The sequence below is a fragment of the Myotis myotis genome, unplaced genomic scaffold, assembly GCF_014108235.1.
Source record: "Myotis myotis isolate mMyoMyo1 unplaced genomic scaffold, mMyoMyo1.p scaffold_m19_p_13, whole genome shotgun sequence".
In the NCBI taxonomy this organism is placed as follows: Eukaryota; Metazoa; Chordata; class Mammalia; order Chiroptera; family Vespertilionidae; genus Myotis; species Myotis myotis.
In genome coordinates, this window is record NW_023416317.1 from 56,028,656 (window position 1) to 56,052,899 (window position 24,244).

The 24,244-nt window shown below is 54.0% G+C and overlaps 1 protein-coding gene across 13 annotated transcripts in view; it reads right to left on the bottom strand.

The window, feature by feature from the left end:
* DOCK3 (dedicator of cytokinesis 3) overlaps positions 1–24,244 on the bottom strand; it is a 182,516-nt gene that overhangs the window by 26,896 nt on the left and 131,376 nt on the right. For 11 of the 13 annotated variants that reach the window (XM_036333432.1, XM_036333429.1, XM_036333425.1 and 8 more), the window contains 14 exons: positions 22,974–23,166; positions 19,370–19,497; positions 16,947–17,093; positions 14,637–14,735; positions 12,818–12,912; positions 10,879–10,954; positions 10,261–10,361; positions 9,963–10,021; positions 8,124–8,272; positions 5,672–5,757; positions 3,432–3,458; positions 3,206–3,301; positions 844–904; positions 314–407 (listed from right to left, as the gene is read on the bottom strand). In XM_036333432.1, coding sequence (XP_036189325.1) covers positions 314–407; positions 844–904; positions 3,206–3,301; positions 3,432–3,458; positions 5,672–5,757; positions 8,124–8,272; positions 9,963–10,021; positions 10,261–10,361; positions 10,879–10,954; positions 12,818–12,912; positions 14,637–14,735; positions 16,947–17,093; positions 19,370–19,497; positions 22,974–23,166 — 1,411 coding nt within the window. The remainder of the gene's footprint in view (positions 1–313; positions 408–843; positions 905–3,205; positions 3,302–3,431; positions 3,459–5,671; positions 5,758–8,123; positions 8,273–9,962; positions 10,022–10,260; positions 10,362–10,878; positions 10,955–12,817; positions 12,913–14,636; positions 14,736–16,946; positions 17,094–19,369; positions 19,498–22,973; positions 23,167–24,244) is intronic. The other 2 variants (XM_036333428.1, XM_036333427.1) reach the window with 2 other exon arrangements.

Here is a 24,244-nt window from a genome sequence, read left to right on the forward strand (position 1 = left end):
CAGGTGCTTAGAAAGGCCTGCGTGAGGAGGGGCAGGGCTCAGGACGCTCGAACCTGGAGCAGCAGAACCCGGAAGTCACCCAGGAGGCATGGAGACTGGAGCAGGCAGAGCACATGGCAGCAGGCACAGGTGGGAGTTCTGCCTGCTTTCTCCGCCACGTTACCAAGGAGTCGAGGGGAAGGAGGTGAGGGGCAGCAAGGCCCCGGCACGCTGCCAAGGTCTGGCAGACACCAGCCAGCGCCATCTCTGCCAGCTGTGCTTACCCGTCCAGTCGGTCCTCACCGGGAGGCACGGCTCTCTCTCTCGCACTCACCTGTGTAGTTCTCCGCCTGCAAATGCATGTCACAAAGCTTATGGATGTAGCGAATATACATCTCTTCTTTGTTAATCTCCGACTTGTAGAAGTTCTGTAAGAGAGAAGGGAGCACACACACAGGTGGGCGGCCATCCCTGAGCTCCAGGCGGCTGGCCCCAGCCCCGGTTGCTGGGCAGCAGTGGGGGCAGCTGGGGAGCACCAACCGGAAAAGGACAGGACCCACCGGAGGGCACACCGGCAGGTCTCCGGGAGCCTCGCGCAGTGAGGAAGGGGAGGAGTGCCAATGCAGGCTGGGATCCGGGCAGGCTGGGAGCTAGGGGAGGTCAGGGCGGGGGGGGGGGGGGGGGGGGGGGACGGGACCCGCCAAGAGGCCAGGCTGGAGCTCTGTCCAAGGAGCAGCTCATTTCATTCCTTTCCCAGTGGGAACAGGACTGAGGAGATGCGCGCTCCAAGAGGCCCGTAACGGGATTCCTGACAACCTCGCGGCTGGCAGCCATGTGCTGGAGGAGAAGGGCATGTCCGCTCACCATCAGGTTCACCGTGCAGCCGACCTTCTTGTTCTCCGTCTCCTCCCCTTTCATGCAGTCCCTGCAAGGAGAGCGCAGGGGAGGGCCCATGGCGTGAGGCGGGGCCGCGGGGACAACACGCCCAGCTGTAGTCCCACCCGACTGGGAGGCTCTCCAACCGGAACTGCTTTCCTGATGCTCCCCCGGAAGATGGGCAGAGAGGACGCTCCTAAAAAAGGCCTTGCAGCCTCTGGCTATGGCTGTGTGGTGGCTGCCTGTGCCTCCCCCAGTGGCTGGGCAGCCCCGTGTGCCGGCAGGGGGCCGGGAAAGGAAGGCTCCCTGGCTTCCAGCTGCCTCCGCCAGGTGGAGGTTCTGCTAGAGCCCACGGGCCCGGCAACGCTGGCTCTGTCCTGTCTTCCAGGGACCAAGAGAGCCCTTCTAGGGCTTTGCTTCCTAACCTGGGAAACACGGTGGCTACCGATGAGCATTTCTCTATCCAACACGGAATGTCTGGGATTCATGCAGAAGTTGAAGAGCTGCTTCTCTGAGTACCTACGGTTCATGCCAGTACAGAGCTCTCACACTAGAGCTTCAAGGCATTCAGGGCTACTACCGATTGCTTATTTGTAAAGATAAATGTATATTGAGCTTGAAACAGCTATTCTCTTAGTAAGTTCTTGTTGAACTAAACTGTACTGGGGTGGGAGAGACTTCCTCGGTCCTGCATGACCTTACAGTACGTTCATCCAATCAAGAGTCTGTGCACTGCACTTGCCAGGGACTCTCAAGAGTCCATACGGGGAGCCAGGGAGGCAAGGACCAGGTTGCTGTCCTCCAGGAGCTGGCTCTTCTGCCGGATGAGTTAGAAAGGTGACACAGGTCATCATCCAGGTGACATGCTCCGAAAGAGGTGTGCAGAGACAGCCGGCTAAGCTCCTGGGGAGGCCTTCTCGCTGGGGGTGCGAACAAGGAGCCACACTGGGAGGCTGGGCTGCAGGGCGTGGGGAGTGGGGACTGGCAGGGGGTGGGGCTGGAGCCGTGGGCGAAGACCAGTTTATGAAGAGCCTCTGCCGTCCTGGGAAAGAGTCTGAACTTTGTGTTGCAGGTACTACCACTGAGACAGGAATGGGGGAGAACAAGGCAGGCGGGGCAAGCGCAAGCAGCCAGAACTAGGCCCGGAGCCCGAGAGAGCAGAGTCTGCTCTTTCCGCAGCCACAGTGGAGAGGGCCGGCGCTGGTGAGCGCTGTCGTGAGGAAGAGGCCAGTTCTGTCTCCCTTCCTCCCCGGTGGCAGCAGGTGTAGCAAAGACTAGCTATCCTGGTCTGTGGTGTGAACAAGTCAGTCCTCTGCTCCGACTCCCCAAAGGCCACCTGTGACCTCATGAGGCCCCGGAACAAGGGTCTGAAGCTCACACAAGCACAACTGTGCTATGGGAAGAGGGGAAGCTCAAGATGCGAGCACTTTGCTCAAGAATCCCACGTCCACCCCCAGCCCTGCCCTGGACGCCGAGTCCTCGGCTCAGCAAGCTCTTGGTGCAGCAGCGCTTCCCTTCCGCAGCAGCGATGGGGGCAGACCTCGCTCACATTTCCTGCCGTGGGTTGAGAACGCTCCCCGGTGCGCCCGTGTCTTGGAGCACAGAGGAGACGGAGCTACTGCTCGGGGCTGTTTCCCTTCCCTTCCTCCTCTCTCCCAGCATCTCCCTCTCAGTTCCAAAGGCCCCTCAGCCTCTGCGCCCGCACTCTGCTCAGAGGACAACCAAGGCTGTCGTGGTAGCTTCACTGTCATTTTTAGACGAACTCAAAAGCCATGAAGTGACGGAGAAAGCAGGTGTTCATGCAAAAGCCAATTTCACATGAATCTCAGATTGACCAGAACGGACAGACCCTGAGCTCACTCAGCCCGCTTCCTCTATCTGCTCACCGCCGGCACCAAAGGACAGACAGAAGCAGACTCTAAGCAGAGAACACAGGCATGGAAGGGTGGGGTCCCCGGACGATGGCAACGCCAACCGCAAGTCCTCCTGGGTCACACTTCTGTCCCAGGCAGCACTCCCTGCCCGCCTGCCACAGGGCTGAGGAAGGCCACACTGAGCGCCACAGCTAGTCCCGGCCTTGCTTTCCTCCCCCTGCTGAGCCCACGCCTCTGAAGGAAAGTCAGATGGCGGCATGTTCTGGGTGTTTCCTGGGAACAGGTGCCCAATATCAGGAGGGATCCCAGGAAGGAGCCCTCCCTCCACCCTGCTTGGCCACTAATAGATTCTTAATGACTGGCGATGGCACGCAACACCAAAGCAGCCCTCCCCGACTGGCACCTGGTCTCAGCTTCAAGGTCAAGGGATGCCCCGCTAGAGAGTACCCTGCGGCCAGGAGGCGCCGGAGCCATACCTGTAGTCCAGAAGGCGCTCCATGAGGCGCGTGACTGAGGTCACGAAGGAAATGCCGGTCTCGCGCCATGTTTCCTGTTCAATCTTCTCCAGCAGGCTGTGTGGGCGCGTGAGGGACACAAACACAACACAGTCCGTGAGCCTTCCCCGGGCACAGGAGGGGGACCTGGAGGCCCGGGGCCCGTGGCAGGTCTGGAGACAGCAGACTCACCACGCCGCAGCCTTACCTGGGGTAGGGCCCAAACAGCTGGGTTCTACTCCACGAAGCACAAAGCAAGGACAAGGCAATTACTGAACCGGCAACAGCAAATAAACATATTTTCCATTTTCCTGTACGAGGCCCCAAGAATGCCACTGAACCGAGGGCGGGGTTTCAAAGCCCTGGCCCCTCCCAGTGCACGCTGTGGGGTCTGTTCTGAAGAAGCAGCTGAGTACGAGTCCACTGAGGGCGGGGCCTGGCTTTGCCAACTGGCTGACGGCCTCGATCACTGCTTAGCACCATCTTCAGCGAACATACAAATCAACCCTTCACGCACCAGCGAAAGATTCCCGCCAGGCGCGAGGGCCCAGCATTCCCCTCTCCCCCCGGAGCTACACCAGCACCTCTACCATCGGGGATGCTCCATGCAAAACGTGCCAGAGCCAGAGCGAAGTGCCCAGGTCCTCTTCTCACTTCAGCCCAGGCCCCGCTACCTCAGACGGCCTCTGGCTTCTCCGAAGAGCCTGGCTTCTGAGAGCCTCTGCCTCCCACAGGCCTCTCCCGACTCTCGTCCACACTGTCCCTGCTCCTTAAGCTCATGGAAAGTCCCCGGATTGGCAGGCGGAGCTGAGGGCGCACTACTGGGGACTCACACCCACAGCCTGGCGGCTGTTAATGCTGCTGTGAGGATGACAGTCTCACTTCCCAGCGGAGACTTCTGGGAAAGTGAGGTTCCCCATGTGACTAGAAGAGAAGGCAGGACCACTGGCTCTGGCCTCTGGCCACATGGATAACACGACTGTGCCAGCATCCCCCAACCTGTGCTCTCCAGAGCTCTGCTGTGCTGGCGACAGGGAGAGGTGTTTTGTGAGCAAACAAGCATGGGAAGTGCTGAGCACCACACCCTCCTTTTGGAGACTTTCACCTCTTTCTGCACATTAAGGGCTTTGAGAAATTCTACAATTACAGAGGCCTGTTCCATTTTGTTCAGTTGGGACTTTTCTAAACGAATCAGCCCGTGGCCCACTTCTTCTTGTCTAGCATACCTACAGCCTCCCCCAAACACCAAGTGGGAAATGCTGCTCCATGTCCCAGTGGCTTCCAGCGCTCAGACGCGACTGGAAGGGCTGTGAGGCGCTATTGGGCAGGTAATTTAACTGCAAGTTATTTCTGTGCTGCGTCTTCTCTTTGTACGCAGGTCATCCGCTAGCAGCTCCGGAAGAGCTTTCTTCGTCTTATTCCACAATTAGAAACAGCTTCAGCTAAGCGAGCAATGCTGAAAGATGGATGCACTTTCACAGACTTAAATTTCAGATGAATCCACATTTCACTGCGTGCCTCGTCAAGGAACAAAGCGGGCATGGCAGACAGAAAGATTCCCCCTCAAACCAGGGACCTGGCCCGCCCCCGAGATGCTTCCTGCTGCTGGGCAGCCGAGGGCAAGGGCGCCTGCCAGGCTCTGGCTGTCTCATCACCTCCATTCAGCAGGGTGAGCCCTGCTCTGCCTGCCACCGCTGTGTCATGAGGATTAAACAAGGAACATCAACACATTCTGCGCAGCATAAGGTTGTAAGCAGATGTGCAGTATTATTACTGGAAAAGTACGTTGTTACAGGGTTGTCTTCAATACGGCACTAAAACAAAGAAAATCTTCAAGTTGGAAATGAGGGGGGAGGAGACTAGAGCTGTCAGTCTTAAGATTTTGTTTAGAAAGATAAAATATCCGACATCAGTATCTGTCTGGGAGGACCATGGCCCCGGAGTCCCTCCTTGTGGACTTAGTCCTTAAAGGCTCTTGGCCTCCATGAACTCAAGCCAGGAGCCATGAATGGTGGGAGCATCCTTGATGTCATCGGTACGACCTCCTGTTTTGCAAGGCACCCGGCCTTGCTCAAGTCATAACATCCATGTCAGTGTTTTCAAGCCAACTGCACACTCACACAAGCAGGGCTTTCACCCCTGCAGCACCGAGCCCTCGTGAAGTCCCCTGAAGTCCCCCGGAGCTGTTTGCCCACTGGACACAGCGCCTGCGATGAAGACATGCAGCGCCCTCTGGCCTCCGCAGCCGCCACGGCCGTCTCAGAGAGCCTGCTGTCACAGCGCCACTTCTTGATGGACAGCAGGGGATCCCTGCCCCCACTAGGAACCCAGGTCTCTCCTGACACCCACCCTCTGAAGCCTGCCCCCCGCCCCTGCCCCCCTCCCCCAACGCGGGGTGAAGCCTGCCCCCCTCCCCCAACGCGGGGGGCCTGGGGCTGAGCAGCTTACAGCAGGCCGAAGAGCTCCCTGTAGCTCTCGTCACCTTTCCCTTCCGACACCATGCTGTCCAGCTTGTCGATCAGCTCGGACTCCACCTGGAGGGAAGCAGAGACGTGGTAACCCGGTGGGCCCGCGGCAGGTGAGGGCCTTTGCGCCAGACAAATCCCAGGGAGGCAGGCTCGTCTCGGCCCGAGAAACCACGTTGCCTCCGGGCCAGGAAGGCCCCCTCCAGTGGTGTTAAGAGTTGGAACTTACAGTTCCCAGGCACTGTACTGTTTTCCAGTCCAGGGGCAAAAGGCGAGGACTCCCTGGAGAGAAACGTTATTTTGGATCCAAAACCTTTGTCAAAGGTTTTTCTTTCTTAAAAAAATGTTCATTGAAAATAATTTGTACGTATAGAACACTACCCTCCAGCCAGCCAGTTACAAAGGAAGGGAGCTGGGCTGGGCCCACTCTGACCACCATTAGGCTGGGCCGAGGGAGGTATTTCCTGCAGAGACTCTCCTTCAGGAAAGAAGGCTCCCCTCCATGTCCCCCAGGACCTAAGCGCTGGGGTCATCAGCAGGGCCCTGCCTTCGTTGGACTCCTAAACCGTGAGGAGCACTCGTGCGCTTGTTACTATTGCCAACTGCTCTGCAGGGCGGCCGTGTGCTCAGCCATTTTCCCAACAGGCTCCATTAGGGTTACTCTGAGGTGAGAGATTAGCTGTCCGTGATGAGAGAAAAACTTTAAAACCTTCATTAGCCTTGAGAATGTGGTATCGTGGCATTATTTATATAGATATTTCATATAAACAAAAAACGGCATGGCTGCATTTAATAATTAACTGTAACAGAAACATTTTCTCACTCCAATAGGGCCAAAGAGTCCTAAGGCAATGAACTAAGAAAAGAATAATTGAATTAGGAAATTCACTGCTGGCAGTTACGGTTCCTGAAATCCCAGCAGCAGAAAACGAGACGGTCAGGGCAGGGACTCCCACAGTTATGTTTGGCCTGAGGAGTGAGCTGCTTGAATATACGCTTCACCGGGAACAGCAAGCTGAGGCCGGGGTCCTGCGGGGCTGGTGCCCTGCACGCTCTCTGTGTACAGAGGAGGCGTCGGCAGGGATCTGTCCCGGGTTATGTGACGTCAGGAGGAGCTGGTCTCACTGTCAGCCAGCTGGCACCGCCTTGCGGGGAAGCGGGTCTGTGTGTAACAAGGGATTTCCCCTCACACATGCGGTGCAGGCAGACTGTGCTTCCCAACAGGGCAAAGGTGGGGAGGGCCCGGAGCAGCAGACTCAACAGTGCACGTGGGCAGAGCAGTTCCCAAAACGGGTCCCTGGGCCAGAGCACCAGGCCCAGAGATCTTGTTAGAAATTCAAATTCTCAGGCGCCACTGCATCAGAAACGCCGCGGGGAGGCAGCAACAAGCCGCCCAGGAGGTTCGGACGCCATTCAAGGGCTAGAACCTCTTTGTGAGGCAGAGGAGCCGGCGAGGGAGGGGGTGGGGACATGACTTCACCACCCTCTGCGCCCGATACAGGAAAAGGTCAGAAGCTGAGAAATCCAAACCTGGTGCTGAGGGTCCGTGTGAGCAGAAACCATGACCCAGGCGAACGCGAAGTTCTTCAGCCACAGCAGGTCCTAACTGGCAACACTGACCACTTTAGTCTGAGGGGTGACTTATTACTAGAACCAAGATTCCTGAAGCGACGCCCCACTAGGCATTCATTCAACAAGCATACTTCCTGTGACATACCAGCTGCCTACTTCCGGATAAAACGTTTCCCTAAGCCCGCGCGTCCTCACGTGTGAGCTGTAGGGGCTAACGCGCTTCTTCAGCCCCGTGCCCAGCTCTGGGAGGTGCTCCATGGACGTCAGCTTTGATTCTCATCTCTGTGAACCCACCGTGCCCCACACAACATGGTGGGTTCTAAGGAAGAAAAGCACAGGAAACCGTCCCGGAGACAGCTCTGAGGCGGGGCGGCCTCCTCCCCCTCAGGCGGCAGAACGGTGCCGAGGGACAAGCCGCAGCCAGCAGTCAAGCCAAAGGCGCAGCCCGCCTGGACCCACCCTCTGTGCAGGAGTCTGTGAAATTCCGGGCTTCCTGAGCGTGAGAAGCCACCAGGCCAGGGCCCCAGCCCTAGCGATGCCCGGACACAGACGTTGGGGATCCCTAGAGAGGAAACACCACCCTCCCAGGGCCCTCTCCTAAATTAACTGGAAGGTGACAGTCCTTCTCCTCTTGGTCAGAAAGTGCCTTTCACATGACATTCATTCCTTTTCTCTGATTCTTTTCTGGCCTCTAACTTTATGAGGAAAACCCACAAATCAATTCTGGCCAGCAAGTGACAGAACACCCTTGAACAGGATTCCAGATGGCGAAGCTACAACCCATCCCCACGGGAACCTCCGCCTGGCCACCCCGTCCCCTTCCCGGCAGGAGAGCACCCCGAGCCTGCCAGGTGCCATCTTACCTGCTTGAAGCTGCCATTTTTCCTCTGCTCCCAGTCCATCATGTCATGAAAGATGGGAATCATGATATTGCGCACTTCTGGCTGCGGGACCAGCGTCACACCCAGAAAAGGGCCGATCATCCCCGGGATAAAGTGGATCTTATGTTCACCTGAACAACAAAACCCAACAGGTCGTATTCGTACTTGCTCTGCTTCTGCATGGAGGCTGGCCCAGTGGGCTCTCCCCCAGGCTTTCCGAGATGCTCCCTCTCCTGGCTGTAGAGCGTCACCGACAACATGGGCCCAGCCCAGTGAGACAGTGAGACAGATGCTCCAGAGGCACAAACTGCCTTTCCAAAGAATTTCCCGGAAGTTCCACTAACCACCTGAAAATCATCCTGGGCTCAGGGGCGGAGTTTACTACTCCAGACAGGACAGGATCTCTGTGTAACCGGTGACAGTTTCCGAGAGTCTGCTCACAACAGTCATTTAGCAAGAAAAAGTCCATCCACATGCAGCGCACACTCCCTGGGTTCCTGCCTCTAGCCCAGGGCTTCTGGGTGTTAAGGCTGTTCCGTCCCTGGTCCAGCCACTAGAGGTCGGAGGCCCAGGGGCGGCTGCCCGTGTGCGCCACCTGCCAGAGCCCTGCTGTCAGTGCTTCAGACACGAAGGAGGAGAGGCAAACCACGGGCCGTGTAAGCACCACGGCTATAGCAAAGCCAAGTCAGTCCTGAGGACCAGAAAGTGCCATTCCCATCAAAAACAATGAGAAAGGACTGGCTTATTAGGCAAATACGACATCTTTTTAAATCTCTTCTATTTAAAAAGCTTATTTAAGGATCAGATGTTAGCCCTGAGGCTGATGTTGCATATTCCGATCTTGGTGATCGGTGCAGTTGCTAGTCCACTGGGTTCCTGGGAATTTCAGAGTCTACCCACCCCTCTCCCCCCACAGAAGTGCGAGTCCTGCAGCGGGAAGCAGCCTGGGGAACACATCTCCCTCCTAAGGGAAGGCCCGTGCTTGCTGCAGGAATGGCTCACACTCTGCTTGTTCCTCTCGTGTTAGAGACGGGGATGGTTAATGAAGGACTATGAGACTTTAGGGCCCTCACTCCTCAGGCTTCAGAACCAAGAGCTCAGTTGAAAACAGACTTTCTTAGGAAGAGTAGGGGAGCTTCCCCAGCACTCTGACAGGCTAGCAAAAGCCCGCAGCACCCAAGGATGGCCACCCACCCACCGGGCAATGCAGGTGTGCTAAGCCCACTCTCACAATTGCAGATCCAAAGCAGTGGATAGCAGAGAAGCTGTACAGAGAAAGTCATCAAAAGAAAGGAAGCTAAAACCAGTCTCACCTACGGGCTGAAATTCCCTTCCTACATCCAACCTTCATGCAATGGGTATCAGGAATGTGATCTGCTGGCCTGAATTCAGAAACCCAAGAAGGGTTTCAAACTTTACTAAAATGCATAGCTGCCCTTGATGTGCTGCTGGGCATCTCCGAGATCTACGCCTCTGAGTCTGCAACATCCAGACGGGGCAGGAAGAGCAGGGCGATCTGACGGGCAGGAGCGCTCCAACTGGAAGATACGACGGAGCCCTCATCTTCTTTTTTTCCCTTTGGACGGTTAGCTCTCAAAAAGGGGGTTGGAGTATGTGTTACTGCGGTCCTAATTCTCAGCCCCACTCTCCTGCCAGGGCTGGTGCACAGGCGCTACACCACCCATCTGACGTGTTAGTGAAAGACACGGGAAGATTTCTTGGGTCTAAATTAACATTCATAAACCTGGGGGAGTTACTGGTCTTGTCACTTCCTATCTGGCTTTGCAGTGTGGAAGGGACACACAAGGAGGAAAGACCTACCCAAATTCTGCCACATGCTGAACAGTTCATAAGCCATCATCACACGCATGTCCCCATACCTGGACACAGGAACACAGGAGCCGGTTATTAGTGGGAGAAGGTTCGGGAAGACAGGCTACAACCAGGGGGGCCAGTACTTCAGCACTATTTCTAGCGTTGCCCCGACTCTAAGCCATCTGCCTCTCACTGGGCTCCTCGGGAAGCTGCCCAGGGAGCCTGTGGACATCTGAAGGGGCCTTCCATGGAAACACAAGCCCATCTGGGCATGTGGTAAGGAGGTAAGAGACATATGTCTTACTTATCTAGAATCTTCTTCCTCTTGGCTGAAGTGATGATTTCTAGCTGGAGGCTTGGCTGGTTTATGAACAGAACTGCCAGGCTAAAATAAGAATTCCACACCTAGAGAGACAGAGAAAGAGAGGAACATGTGGCAGCCCAGTCTTCAGCCTTGCAAGAGGGATTCTAAATATACGCATGTAGCACAGAATCCATTTTACAACTTTGAGATCTTGATTTTTTTTCTTTTTAAATATCTTTGCAAATGTTTTTTTCTTTTCTTCTTTTTTGACTCCTCAGAAGCCAACAGTGTTAACTCGGGACCGGGGAGCACACTCGGGGACGGCTGACCTCCAGCACCTCCCGACGCGGAGCTCGCGCTAGGTGACATTCTAGTCACTATCAAGCTCGGAAGCCATTTGATAATACAAACATGTTGTTAATAATAAAAGAATCAGTGAGCTTTCCCCAGCCCCCAAGCTGACACGTAGCCGAGTCTTTCTCAAATTCCTCACCTGTACAATTGTAAGCAAAACGAAATGGCTGTTTTAAGTAAAACAAAAACAAAAACGATGAGCGTGGTTGGTTTTTGGCTTCCGAGGGTCGTTACAAAGATCGCGGTGGTCTCAGGAGCCCCTACCTTGAAGTCGAAGTCCGTCTCTGTGAAGCTCTTGTGCAGGGCGGAGGACAGGTACTGCACAGTGGTGACTATGACGCTGCAGGGAGGGAAAAGAGTGTTGGCAGAGTTAACAGATTCACAAGGGCATCTGAGAACTTAGCATCAGCTGGCTACGGCCTGTGCGCGGACTTCTTGAGCACAACATGCTCTCACGTAAGATGTGACTATAAAGAAGAGGGAGATGGCACAACCCCCACAGAAAATCAGGCTTGGAGAAACGCCCCATTGTCGGCAGAACAGCACAGAGCAGGAGAGGGCTCTGGCCCAGCTCTGCCATCATCTGGACTTGGGACTACTTCTCTCTGGGCCCGTTTCCCTGCCTATAAAAGGGGGCAGGTAGGGTTTGATGGCTTTTTAAAGTTGCTTCCAGTTCAAAGAGTGATTCTAGTGTTTTGGGGATTTCTGGGTAATGAACCTATATTATAACCACCAGAGGACTTAGAGTATAACTTTGCTTTTTTACATGATAATGGGGGTTTGTGGTTACTAAATGTCTGTATTTTCATTTCTAAGTCATTTGGTTCCAGCCTTTGGTTTAGTTTACTCACCCTTAATTTTAGTCTGGGCACCTATAGGGGTGCGGAGGGGCTGGCTTGCTGGAGCCAAAGGCACAGGCTGAGGCAGAGAGGGAGTGAAACGGAAGAGGCAGGTGAGGGTTTGATTACAGAGGGCCTACTGCCTGGCAAGGGAGCTGATATCTAACAACGACCACCAGGGTTCGATGCAGGAGAGGGGCAAGGCAAAGACAGTGAGTCAGAGAGACGGCTCCACCAGCAGAGGGGTGAGATTTGAAAGGTAAAAGCCTTAACAGAGCCTGGCGTGGCTCAGTGGTTGAGCATCGACCTATGAACCAGGGGGTCAGGGTTCAATTCCCAGTCAGGGCCCATGCCCGGTTTCGGCTTGATCCCCAATGAGGGGCATGCAGGAGGCAGCCAATCAATGATTCTCTCTCATCACTGATGTTCTCTCTCTCTCCCTCTCCCTTCCTCTCTGAAATCAATCAATATGTATCTTTTTAAAAAGCCTGAAAAGAAGAGGCTGTGCTTGCAGGATAGGCTGGGGAGCCTGGGAAGCTCCGAGGAGAGCTGAGAGACGGAAACGAGAGGGAGTCAAGTGGAAAACCCACTGTGTGAGGAAACAGCTGTGTAACTCTGATTATAAGACTTTCTGCTCTGTTCTGCATAAAATGTTTGCAGTTTTGAACACAGAAGTAAAGGGCACTATCCCAGGTAAAGTGGAAAGGCCGCGCTGATGCCAACACGAAAGGCAGGTCAGCGGGCGGAGGCAGCGGCCAGCGGCCCTCCCGAGTGGAGGGGGACCGGGTGAGGCTGCACTCACCTCCGGCATCACTTCTCTGGTGTGTCAGGGAGAAGCTCAGGCCAGAAACAGAAACACGGCAGGCGGCCTGCGGTCAGTCAGAAGCGGTCAGAGCCGCACAGCCCAGCCTCAGGGGGCACTGAGCACTGACTGTGGGACACCAGCGGTGTCTGGCCCACAACACAGGCCAAACCAAGAGCGGGTGCGGGGGGGGGGGGGCACTGCAGGAAACTAGAGCCTCAGAAGCCAATGGGCCACCCCACAGGCTTCCTCTGAAAGACCCCTTCTCTGGGCGTCACATTTCACACCCCCCTCTCCGTTTCTCCCCTCACCGGGACGTCATCTGCCAGGCACCCAGGCTCAATTAAGAAAAGACACAAACTATCTTTGATTCTTTCTTCTCTTTGAACTTACGGTAAATGGTCAAGTCCTGCTTATTGTGCCTAAAACTTTTTCACATTCGCCCTCTCCTCTCCGTCCCCATGGCCTTGACCTCTTTCTTGCTTTCTCTCCTGCACATACACGCTCTCCTCAGTCTGGGAACAACTCTGTGGATGCTAGTGCGAGGCCCTTCCACACTCACTTGCTTGTGAGAAGTCTCATCACCATCCAGTCCCGAGGAAAGACGCTCATCTTCATCAGGTTCCGGAACACACAGAAAGTCTTCAGCAGGAATTCCTGAAACAGGAAGGACGTGCACCATGGCCCCCGCCCCCCCTCGCACTGCGGCGCGTTCCTCAGCAGTGCTCTCTGGGCCTCTGGGCACAAGAACGGGTCTGACCAGCGGGTCCGAGTCGGCTCCCTTTGGGGCGGCTTCTCTCAGAGTGAGTTCTAGGCACTCTCACAGGTCAGACATGGGAGCAGATCCCAATGGGGCAGAACGGAGGCAGCCCAGCCGACAGCCCCAAGCCTCGGGAAGCTGGACTGCAGAGGAACTGCTACCCCACTGCGCCTGGGGTCTCACTGTGGGTCACGGCCCCTGAGCACTGGGTTTTCAGAATCTGCCGTCTGGGACGTTAGGGACACGTCAACAGGAGAAGCACGTCAGGCGTGGCAGAGGGAGGCCCTCCAAAGACGGGCTCCTGCAAGGCCGCGAGGAAAGAGTGGCGACATGGACCACTGAGGCCGGCGGCAATCCCCGGAGGGTGAGTCAGGAAAAGTGACGGAGGCCCAGGAGGAGCAGTGAGCTTCTCTGTGTTAACTCCCCCAGCCGCCTCCACGGGAGCCTCGAAAACAAACAGCTGCGGAACCGGAACCGGTGGCCTAGCAGTCGCTGGAGGGGCAGCATGGCTGTGGAGCTCCTGGCAAAGGCCATGCCATCCCCAGAGAACTGCTGCCTTTGATTTATTTGGGGGCCACCCAGGAAAGCCCCACTCAGAGGACTCATTTGACCCGGCCAGAGCTCACTCAGTGAGAAAAGCCTTATTGCTAGGGCATTTGCTGGGAAAAAATCAGTCATGATAACGTAACATCCCAGCTACACCAAGCAGCCATATCAGTTGGGACAAACGAGATAATGCCCACGACACTTAAAAGAAAAGTCTGGGGCCCTGGCTGGGGGCTCAGTTGTCGGAGTGTCACCCCACACACCGAAGTACTGCACGTTCGATTCCTGGTCACACCTAGGTTGTGGGTTCGACCCCCAGTCAGGGTGCGTACGAGAGGCATCTGGTGCATGTTTCTCACATCGATGTTTCTCTTCCCTCTCTCCTCCTTTCCCTTCCACTCTCTCTCAGATCAACAGACACATCCTCAGGTGAGGATTTAAAAGGAAGATCTGGGAAACGAGATGTCCACAGTGTTCCATGAAAAGCTCTGGCATATCCCTGGAATCTAGAAGGTCACACTTACGTATAGGGCTGCCCACATTCCCGGGAAAGACCGAAAAAGCCCAGTACCTCACCTCTGGCTGCCTCAGACCCATTTATCTGTGCGACTGTCTCAGGGCTCAGGATCCAGAGTCTGGCGGCCAATGGACAGCGCTCCCTTTTGCTCTCTACGGCATCTTCCAGAAATATGTTTTACTGGGGAAGGGCTGTCACCGTTATTATTACTGTAGTTACTGGACAGTGAAGCCGGGTTTGCAGGGGCAACAGAGAAGGCACAGGAAGGGAGGAGGCCTGGTGTGGGGCCGGCACGTGTGGTCCAGAGTAGCTTCCCGTAAAGACACGTGGTCACACGGTTGCCGTCAGGGCAAACCTGCCAGCATTTCGGGGTCTGGCTGCATGGGACTGCTGCCTCTCAGCCTCCCGAAGCCATCGGTCGGCTGGGAAGAGCGGCTGCGACTCTCACACCCTGCAGTCCTGGCCTGGTCACTTGCACTTGTCCCTGGCAGGGGACAGCCCCTGCAGTCTCAGCCACATGCTGCCCCCTGGGTGGAAGGCACGTGCTTTGCTGCCCACCTTGAGCTCGTCTTTGCTCTGGAAGTTGTCCAGGAGGTGCTGGTAGTGGGTGTCGCACATCTGGCGGAGCAGCGAGAGAAGGCAGGACACATACTCACCCTGGGGAAACCCGAGAGACACTTAGCACAGACCATTACAAGGGACAACCCCAATCCACAGAGGGGAGGACAGAAGGGAGGGTCTGAGATGGCCCCATGATCATGAAAGGGGAGGCGACAACTCTGGCCCTTACAGGGAGCTTTCCTTTCTGCTAAGCGAGGCCTGGAGGGCGTGGGAGTTGTAGGGAGGTTTCTGCAGCGGGGCTGGTTGAAAACCTTAACCTATAACAGTGATGGCGAACCTATGACACGCGTGTCAGAGGTGACACGTGAACTCATTTTTTAGATTGATTTTTCTTTGTTAAATGGCATTTAAATATATAAAATAAATATCAAAAATATAAATCTTTGTTTTACTATGGTTGCAAATATCAAAAAATTTCTATATGTGACACAGCACCAGAGTTAAGTTAGGGTTTTTCAAAATGCTGACACGCCGAGCTCAAAAGGTTCGCCATCACTGACCTATAATCAAGAAGCACCACACGGTAAGATGAGGTTCCCGTTTTTCTCCGAGGACAGTTTGGGACACAGTCCTTCGTTACTACATGAGGCCCGGGCACCAAAGAGAAGTCTGGAGGGGCCACTTGCATCAGGGTGCTCGGCCCTCTTTGAACAGAATTCGGATTCTGCCCATCCTGCTGGGTCCTTCCACAACCAATTACTTGGGGACCTCCCAGACTTACATGTGGTTAGTGGACCAAGCAACTGGAACATAGTAGGTCAACATAACTGTCTGGAAAGTACAGGAATCAAAACTGACCTGTATGAGAAGACAAGCTTTGGGCTTTAAGAGCAGTGAAAATTTAAAGATAAAAAAGGAGTCTTTAAACTTTCTTCAAATTCCAAGTGGGGCACGTGGGAGAAAACCCTGCTGTCAGGACTCCAAAAACTTCCACCGCCTCCCAGCAGTGGGCAGCGGGGCAGCAGTGGGCAGCAGGTGGGTGGTGGGCAGTGGGCACGGCCTCCTTGTGGAAGAATGCCTCCTCAGAAAAAAATGGAGCAAAATGACTTCCTTCGGACTATTTTCAAATGTCTTAAACTCATGGGAACTTGCCAACAGTTTCTTAGTCCCTCAAATCCTTTCTAGACCCACAAGACTATTATACATATATGTATGCAAGATATAGACACGTACTAGTACGTGAGCCTCAGTTTTATCTGAAAAATGGGAATATACCAAAATCCCTAGATCGACTGTAAGGATGAGATGAGTGCACCTGAAGCATTTAGTGAAAGGCCCAGCACATAAAAAGTGCTCTCTAAACTCAGTCATTATCAACTTCATTAAACCTACATAAGATGAAACGCTCGGTGAGGACTGCTAATAAATGAGTTAATATTTGTAAAGGGCGTAAAGAGGGCCGGGCCCACAGCAAACACTGTGTCGCTGTCAGCGAGAACGGGTTAACGGGACATGTAGGTGTGTATGTGTCTGCCTACAGTGAGGGCGCCCTCAACAGGGGCACTGACGGGAGTGGACATCCGTCGCCAGCCCAGTGCTCCGGAGCGCTGGCCTGCCCTCTGCTCGCCCGGGCCCGTGGAGCGCGGCTTGCCCCCACAGAGGGCTTTCTTCGTAGCGATCACTGTCATCTGCCACCCGCCGACTGGAAGGTCCCAGGCCATGCTCATCCCGCTCCAACCCGGGCACAGGAGAGGGGGCTCTGGGGCTGCCTCTCTGGCCTCCCGAGAGGCTTTCCCTGTTTCTCTTCTCGTTCCCTCGCGGAGATCGCTGTCCAGGGGTGCCAGCGCGATCCTACCGCATCGCATTCTTCCTGAGGCCCGACACTGAGGTACACACATTACAGAAGAAAGAACTGACCTGCAGATTCAAGCGAATTCTGAGAAAGCCCTTCTGCTGGGCACAGCATGTAGGAGAGCCTGTTCCCAGAAGTCTGCCTTTCACCTGCGGCCTCACCCGTCTCACTGCATCTCTGTCTCACCCATTAGAGGACTGACTTGGCTCAAAGGCAAAGGCCAACGAAGACAGCGTGCAGGGGATGGGCCAGACACGTCCTCTGGTCTGCCCTGCAGCGGGCTGCTGTGTGAACCTGGAGGCTCAGGGGGAGATGGGCGGAGAGGGGGGAGGGAGACGCAGCATGCTGACGCCATGCGGGGCAGCGGAGATGGAGGAGGTGTGCGGTGAAATGGGGTTGGTGTGGAGGAGCCCCGGGTTAGACAAGAAATAGGAAACCTGATGTTAGTTACTAACAGTGATCTCGGCTGTGCACTGCGGGCACCGCTGCCCTCTTACCGCCTCCTGAGCGTGCGATTTGCTCATGATGGTGAGCAGAGTCTGCAAGAGCACGTCCAGGAGGCTCTCCACCATCATCTCTACCTCCTCCATGACGTCCGCCTCCTGGAGCGGGCGCAGAGAGCACACGGTTAGCACAGGCCGGCGACGCAGCCGGCAGCACTCACTAGGTCAGCCACTCGGGACTGGTCTCGGGACTGGATTCTCCACACGGCCCTCGGCCTCACTAGCAGGAGCATCAGGGAACCTGGGCACTAGCTCTGAGAAGGTGGGACACTGGGCGCTGATGCCCAGGATGGTGGCTGAGGCCTTACCCAGCGCCACCTGACACCCACCTGACACCCACAATTCTGAACTGCAGGCAAACACGTTAATCTCAGTACACAGGACAGAAACCAAGGTCCCGAGTTAGGGGTTTTCTCCATTTCCCTGTCAATGTCAGGAGAAAGCACAGTGCTGCCGACCAACGCTGAGCAGCTGTGTGGGCAGCACCTCCACCACTGCCAATGCACACAGAGGTCCTGGTCTTTCTGAAGACGGTCTCCTTCTCAGGGTTTCCTCTCTGGCTGCTTTGTCTTTGCCAGCCGGGCTGCTGCCAGGTGTGCCTGGGCCCCCTTCTAGCTCCGCAGCTTCTCGCGCATGGGCGCTGGGCCCCCCGGAGGAGCAGCCCCCGGAACACGGAGCACGCCTCCCACAGGGCTGCCTCCCAGCCACGAGGCTGAGCTCAGGACGAGACTGTGCTATCCCTTTACAGCGCTCCCACATTCAATCTCACGCCCCCTAGCTCAGTTCCCATTATCTCCCAGAAACCCCCGCGGCCCCTTCTCCAGCCTCTTTAGGTTATCACTGGTCCAAACGTCCATCCATCCATCCATCACTCACTAAGCATTTATCACGGGCCAGCCGCTGTCTGAGGACCAGAGTGTACAGAGGCGAACTAGGAAGAGAATCCTCTGCTCTCACGCAGCTGCGATCGTGCTCCTCCCCCACCCGCCTGCTAGTATCGGCTCCATGGCGCCCGGCCCGATCCACATGAAGAATCGGAGCCGCTCTTGGGCCCAAAGTTGTCTCTCATCTGCTGGACTGATTGTCACACTCTTACCTGTGATGCCTCTTTGAGAAACTGTAAGCGATTAATTGGACCGAACTCTCTAGCCCCACAAATACAACCAGACCATCTCCTTTAGGCTTTTATCTGTTCCTCCTCTTCCTTTTCTTTTATCCCTCAATTTTTCTCCTTTTTTTTTTTTTTTTTTAAGCAATAAGCCTCCCACTTGTCAAGTCTGACCTTGGTCACTAGGAGACCTTATGCACCCGTGTGGCCTCTCTGCCAGGCCTTGCCGGGAGCCAAGAGCGAACCATAGGACCCTACACCCTCACAGAGGCTCTGCCACGCTGTGCCAGCACCAGATGGTACTTTAAGTCTGGATACCAGACCACCCCACTGGGTCCCTGTGTCCTGCGCAAACCAAGCACACTCTCTTTCGGGCACCTCTCTGGTGCACGGCTGGCCCAACCGTGTGTTCCTATCACCTGGCCACTGGCCGTCATTTCCAAAGCACTTGACATTTTATTTCCCAGGAATCTTATCTCAACTTAATAAGGTGGCGTAATAAAAACTCATTTTTGTTTTTAATTTATTTCTTTATACTTTCCTATATTTTCCAAATTTCCTATAAGAAATGTAAATTTCTTCTACTATCATAAATACATATAGTAAATATCATTAAAATAAATGATCCATGCCTGATACGTGTCTTTCATTCCCTTCCTCCCCTTCCACCACAGATTTTTTAAAAGGAAATATAAAGAAAGAAAATAGGCACAAGCATTGAAACCTCCCTCCTCAAGCACAGCTGTACCAGCCGAGGCTCAGTGCGCCTGTGGCAGCATCTGCTGTATCTCTCAACCCCCTGGCCTATCCGGCAGGCGCAGGATGCCATACGGGTGGGATTAGGCCGCCAGGAAGCTGCCAGAAAGTCTGAATGAGCAGCTGCCTCCCAGCCTGCTCGCCCCTGTCTGTGCGGAGCACCCTCAGGGCCCTCAGAACCCTCAGGACACTCAGGAACCCAGAACCAACGCGGCTGATGGCACAGAGCGCGGCCCAGGACTGGGCTTTCTGCTCTACAGACAATGATGCTTCTGGGTGGACTGAGGGTGGCTTTACGGTAGTGAAACTTTTAAAAACAGCAAGACTGAGTTGAATTGTGTTGAGTAGCCTGCTGGGCACACACTGGCCTCCACTCACTCGGGCACCTTCCTGTCACTGATGAAAGCTTCTCTGACTGAGAAGTGTACAAAGCGCTCTTTGCTGGTCTGCCTCTGGCTGGGGTAACCCCAGTCCGGGGCAGAGCTGAGGGGGTTGGGTGTGGGGCCACTACCAGAGAGCTGGTCTTGACGATGGAGAAGATGCTGCCGAGAATCCCTGAGCAGATGAGCAGCTCTTTCTGCTGCCGCAGGTGAAGGTGGATGTGATGCAGAACCACGGGGAGCAGGATGCGGCGGGATTCTGGGAGAGGAAACACAAAGGTGAAGGAGCCCTTCAGCGGGAAGCAGCCACCGCTGAAGCCAGTGGCAGGTGGGGCTGGGGCTGAGCTGAGGCCACGCTGGAGGCCACGCCCTCCCCTTGTGCAGGCCTAGAAACCCGCTTCCGAGCACTCTCGGGCCCCGCGTTACCCTGCCGGCTCTCTCTGTCTTTCTCTGGCCAAGACTGGGTGTCTGTGGTACCGTGTGCAGGGTGGGTGTGAAGACAGCGCTTCCAAATGAAAGTCCCGTCCTGACCGGACTCCAAATAAAGGCTTAGCCTCTAGTGAGCCTGCCACTGAAATGCCACTCCAGCTCTACGAGCTGCACGGACTGAGCCTGCACACTTGATCGGATTGAACGGTCCCTCTTCCCAACGCCTGGCTGGGCGTCCTGGCACACCGCGCCCAGCACTTACTCTGTGCAGCCAGTAGCTTGCCTCACTGCCCCTCAGGCTTGTGGGATGCTAGGTGTGAGCAAAGCAAGAACAGGACAGAACCAGGACTTTGGTCCTAAGCCTTTGATAATTAGCTAACCCTATCGCCAATCCTGCTTTTCTTTTCTCCTCATTGTTACTCACACAGCACTGTCATCAGGAGGTGACTGCTCAGCACCTGAGTTCAGGAAGGCTACTCTACTAATTCGCTCTGAGACAGTGGTTCTCAACTTTGGCTGCACGTTAGAATCACCTGGGAATCTTTTAAAAATCCTGATTTCTGGGCCTCATCCTCCGGAAATTCTGTTCCTGTGTTACTAATGTGGTGGCCCCACCCCATAACAAAGAAACAGAATTTCCGGAGGATGAGGCCCAGAATTCAGGATTTTAAAAAGCTTCCCAGGTGATTCTAATGTGCAGCCAAGGTTGAGAACCACTGCTCTAAGACCTTAGGCAGCTGTCTCCCTGTGGGCTCCACCCCCCCCATTAGCACCATAGAATGAAGTGTTAATGGCCTCCTCTGCATTTACTCACAGCGTGGTGATAACACAGTGTAAAGTGTTTCTGGGCCCTGCAGGTCCCACCACGCCTGGTCAGCGCAATTCAGTCAGATGATCAGTAACACAAAGATCCATAGCATTTTGGATTGATTGTTCATATGTCACCATAGTTAAGTGTTCCAGATGAAATTCAGAAAGAAAATCTCTGCCAGCCAAAGACAAATGACATGACACACGGAGATTTGGGGACTGCCTTGCCAAATACTTATTAGAATATGTTCCAATGACATGGACTGACAGCTATCCTATGTTTAAAAAACATGCTTGATGCCCGGCCGGGTGGCTCAGTGGTTGAGCATCGACCTATGAACCAGGAGGTCACAGTTTGATTCCCGGTCAGGGCACATACCCTGGATTGTAGGCTCGATCCCTAATGTGGGGCGTGCAGGAGGCAACCGATCAATGATTCTATCATTGATGTCTCTCTCTCTCTCCCCCCCTTCTTCTCTGAAATCAATAAAAATATATTTAAAAATAATAATAAAAAATAAAAAGATGCTTGGCTAAAAGAGAAGTTCATAATCTATTTTGTAGACCAAAACACCAACCAAGCAGGATGACACAACCAACAGCTGCTGCAGAAACAGTAGTTTTTTACTAGAATCTGCTGAGGATCAGACCAATGTGCTCTGAGAATGAGTGCTGGTTAAATGACAGCACTGGTAGAAACCCTGCTTCAGGGAAGACCTACAACTCAGGCATTCAATGGGAGTGAGATGCAAATGAAGACGCGGTGGCTTGTCATCTCCAAACCTAATCGCTTTTTAGGAAGATGGCACCGAAAGCTAAGAAGGAAGCCCCTGCCTCTCCCTCCCAAAGCCGAAGCCAAAGCAAAGGCTTTGAAGGCAAAGAAAGAGCGCTGAAAGGTGTCCACAGCCACACAAAAAAGAAGACCCGCACGTCACCCACCTTCCAACAGCCAAAGACACTAGGCTCCGAAGGCCCCAAATACTCTCAGCAGAGCGCCCCCAGGAGAGACAAGCCTGCCCACGGTGCCACCATCACATTCCCGGACCACCGCATCAGCCATGGAGAAGACAGAGGACACAAGACACTGTGTTCCTTGCGGATGTCAAGGCCAACAAACACCAGATCAAAGAGGCTGTGGAGAAGCTCTGTGACACTGATGTGGCCAAGGCCAGCACCCTGATCAGGCTGATGGAGGGGAGAAGGCATATGTTCCACTGGCTCCTGACGATGATGGCAACAAAACTGGGATCATCTAGTCCAGCTGCCTAATTCTAAATATAAAAATTTACACTGAAAAAAAACAACAACAAACCCAATAAAGTTTTAGAACAAATTTTCTACACGATTATGGGAGGAGCAAGTACATGCAAAAATACTAGAAGTGAAGTGTGTCAGTGAGAACAGTCTGCTGTCTCCCTCCCCGACACTGAGAAAGCACCTTGCTCAGCACAAAGTTCAAGAGTGACAGTGTCCTGGCCTCAGTGACAGTGCCCCAACCTGATCACACCTTCAATCCGGCAGCTGGTGAGGAGAGCGTTTAACCTGAACAGAGACTGAAAGAAAAGCAGATGTTCTTGGTGGCGGCTTTCCATCAGCAAGACGCCACTAATGAGCTAAGTTCAAGAGAACACTCGTTTAGTATTGCAAATGTGTGTAGCGCTGGGCTGTGAAATTATTGCTGTTATATTTCAAAAGTCAAACTTAAAATTTTTTATTATAAAAAATTCTAATGATAAAAATTCAGTAATTGATCTGCTAGCATTTCCGACTGTTCCTGTGCCCTAGAAGTTTCTCCTATGCTCGTGCTACTCAAGGATCAGGCTCACATTGACCTTAACATCTGCCCACAGAGAACTTGGTACCGCTGCAAGTTGCTCATGTTGAACGTGGATTCGGGTTTGATGCTGGCGGTTGGTTCTGAACAGCAGCCTGGCCTGCTGGTGGTGTTTGTTAGGCTGCCCTGACCGGTCTGGGGGTGTGGAGGGCTCCCTGTCCATCTCTTTGTCTAATCCCAGAGGCTCCTTCACAGGGAGGAAAAGCAATCTGTCTGACTGGCGAGACCAGGAATCGGGAAAGCACAGAAGGTCCTCAGGGGCCCCCTCAGGTTCTTTTAATTTCCTCAACTTATCTGTTCCCCTTGGGCCGGACCCTTCTCTCTGCTCCCCCTCCTTTCCCTCTGTGCCCCCCCCCCCTGCTGGAGGTGTTGCAAGCCCATTCTTGGCAGCGGGCTAGACTTATGGGCCTGGAGTTGCTCTGCAGGCCATGCCACGTGGGTCTCTAAGAATAAATTGTGAGTGAGGCAGTAGTCCTATGTCTTGTCTGCATTCTTGAACTTAAAAGTTTTTATTGCCAAAAATTATAATTATAGTTTATCAAAAAGACTGCATCTAAGGGCTACTGGCTTCTTATGTGACGGCTGATAAAACTGATCCTGTGATCACCACGTGGCTAGCACCCTGAAAAGGTGACTCTGACTCTCATCCCAACTTGACTTACCCGAGAAAGAAAACAGGCGGCTGTCCACAGTCCTGGCGATGGACTGCAGCTTCACCACGTCCATGGACTGCCCGATGTGCACCGTGCTGGGCATGCTCCCCAGGGTCCCTCTCACAAACTCGGCCACCTCCTGCACGGTGAACATCTGCAGCAGCTCGTCAAAAATGGTGGGGAAGGAATTGAGGAGTGCGGCCTGCAGAAGCAAGTGAGGCTGTGGTTAGCTCGGAGGCAGTGTGTTTCTATCGTGCACGCTCAGACAAAGATACAAGGCGGTGAGAGGGTGAGAAGGCACTGCGGGCCCTGTTGTGGTGGGCTCTCCCCTGGCCTTTCACTCCAATGCCAGGAGGTAAGTAATGGCATCATCCTCATTTTACAGATGAGAAAACTGAGAACTAGGCAGTAACTCACCCAAGGTTCTGTGGCAGGTAAGTGGTAAAGCTGGGACATGGAGCAGGGAGAGCCAAAACGGAAATCAAAACAAGAGAACTGACTGGGGCCAGGCCACTTGAAGCTTTTGTAACTTGCCAGGGCATTTGCTGGCAAGAGAAGGGACTATAAAATGAAGTCAGCTCAACATGGCTTAATATCCATGTTGTTTTTGCTTATAAACGGATTCAAATGTTTGTTTCTGTCTCTGTGATCAAGCCCTTGACCTTCCAAACTCAAGCCAAGAGCCTCTCAAGGAGAGGGCGGCGGAAAGGGCCGAGCACCTGCACGCAGCGCTCACCGAGCTCTGCTCAGAGCCCTGCAGCCCGCAGCCAGCTGAGAGCGGGACCATTTCCCCAGGACAGAGACATTTATTTGAAAGCACTAATACAAAGACTTTATTTCCTCCATATGTGATGCCTGGCGGTCTCAAGTGTAAATCTAAAGGATGAAGAATGCACGGACTTATTCATGAACTCTTGAGGACTTTTGACGATGTTGGCATCGAGTTCAGTGACCCAGCTGTAGCTGGCCTGGGGAGTGTGTGTTCTTGGAGACTTCTCTTCTAGAATCTCAGCTCTGGAAGACCCATGAGGTGGCCCCTTGAGGACAATCTGATAATAATTCCAGAGCCTCTGGGAGGCAGAGTAGTGTAGGAGACAGACAATGGTTTTTGGAATTAGACAGACGTGAGTTCAAATCCCAGCTTTACCACTTACCTGCCACAGAACCTTGGGTGAGTTACTGCCTAATCCTCAGTTTTCTCATCTGTAAAACGGGGACGATGCTATTACTTACCTCCTGACATGGGTCTGAGGAAAAAACTAGGTGTATGGAGTTTGTTT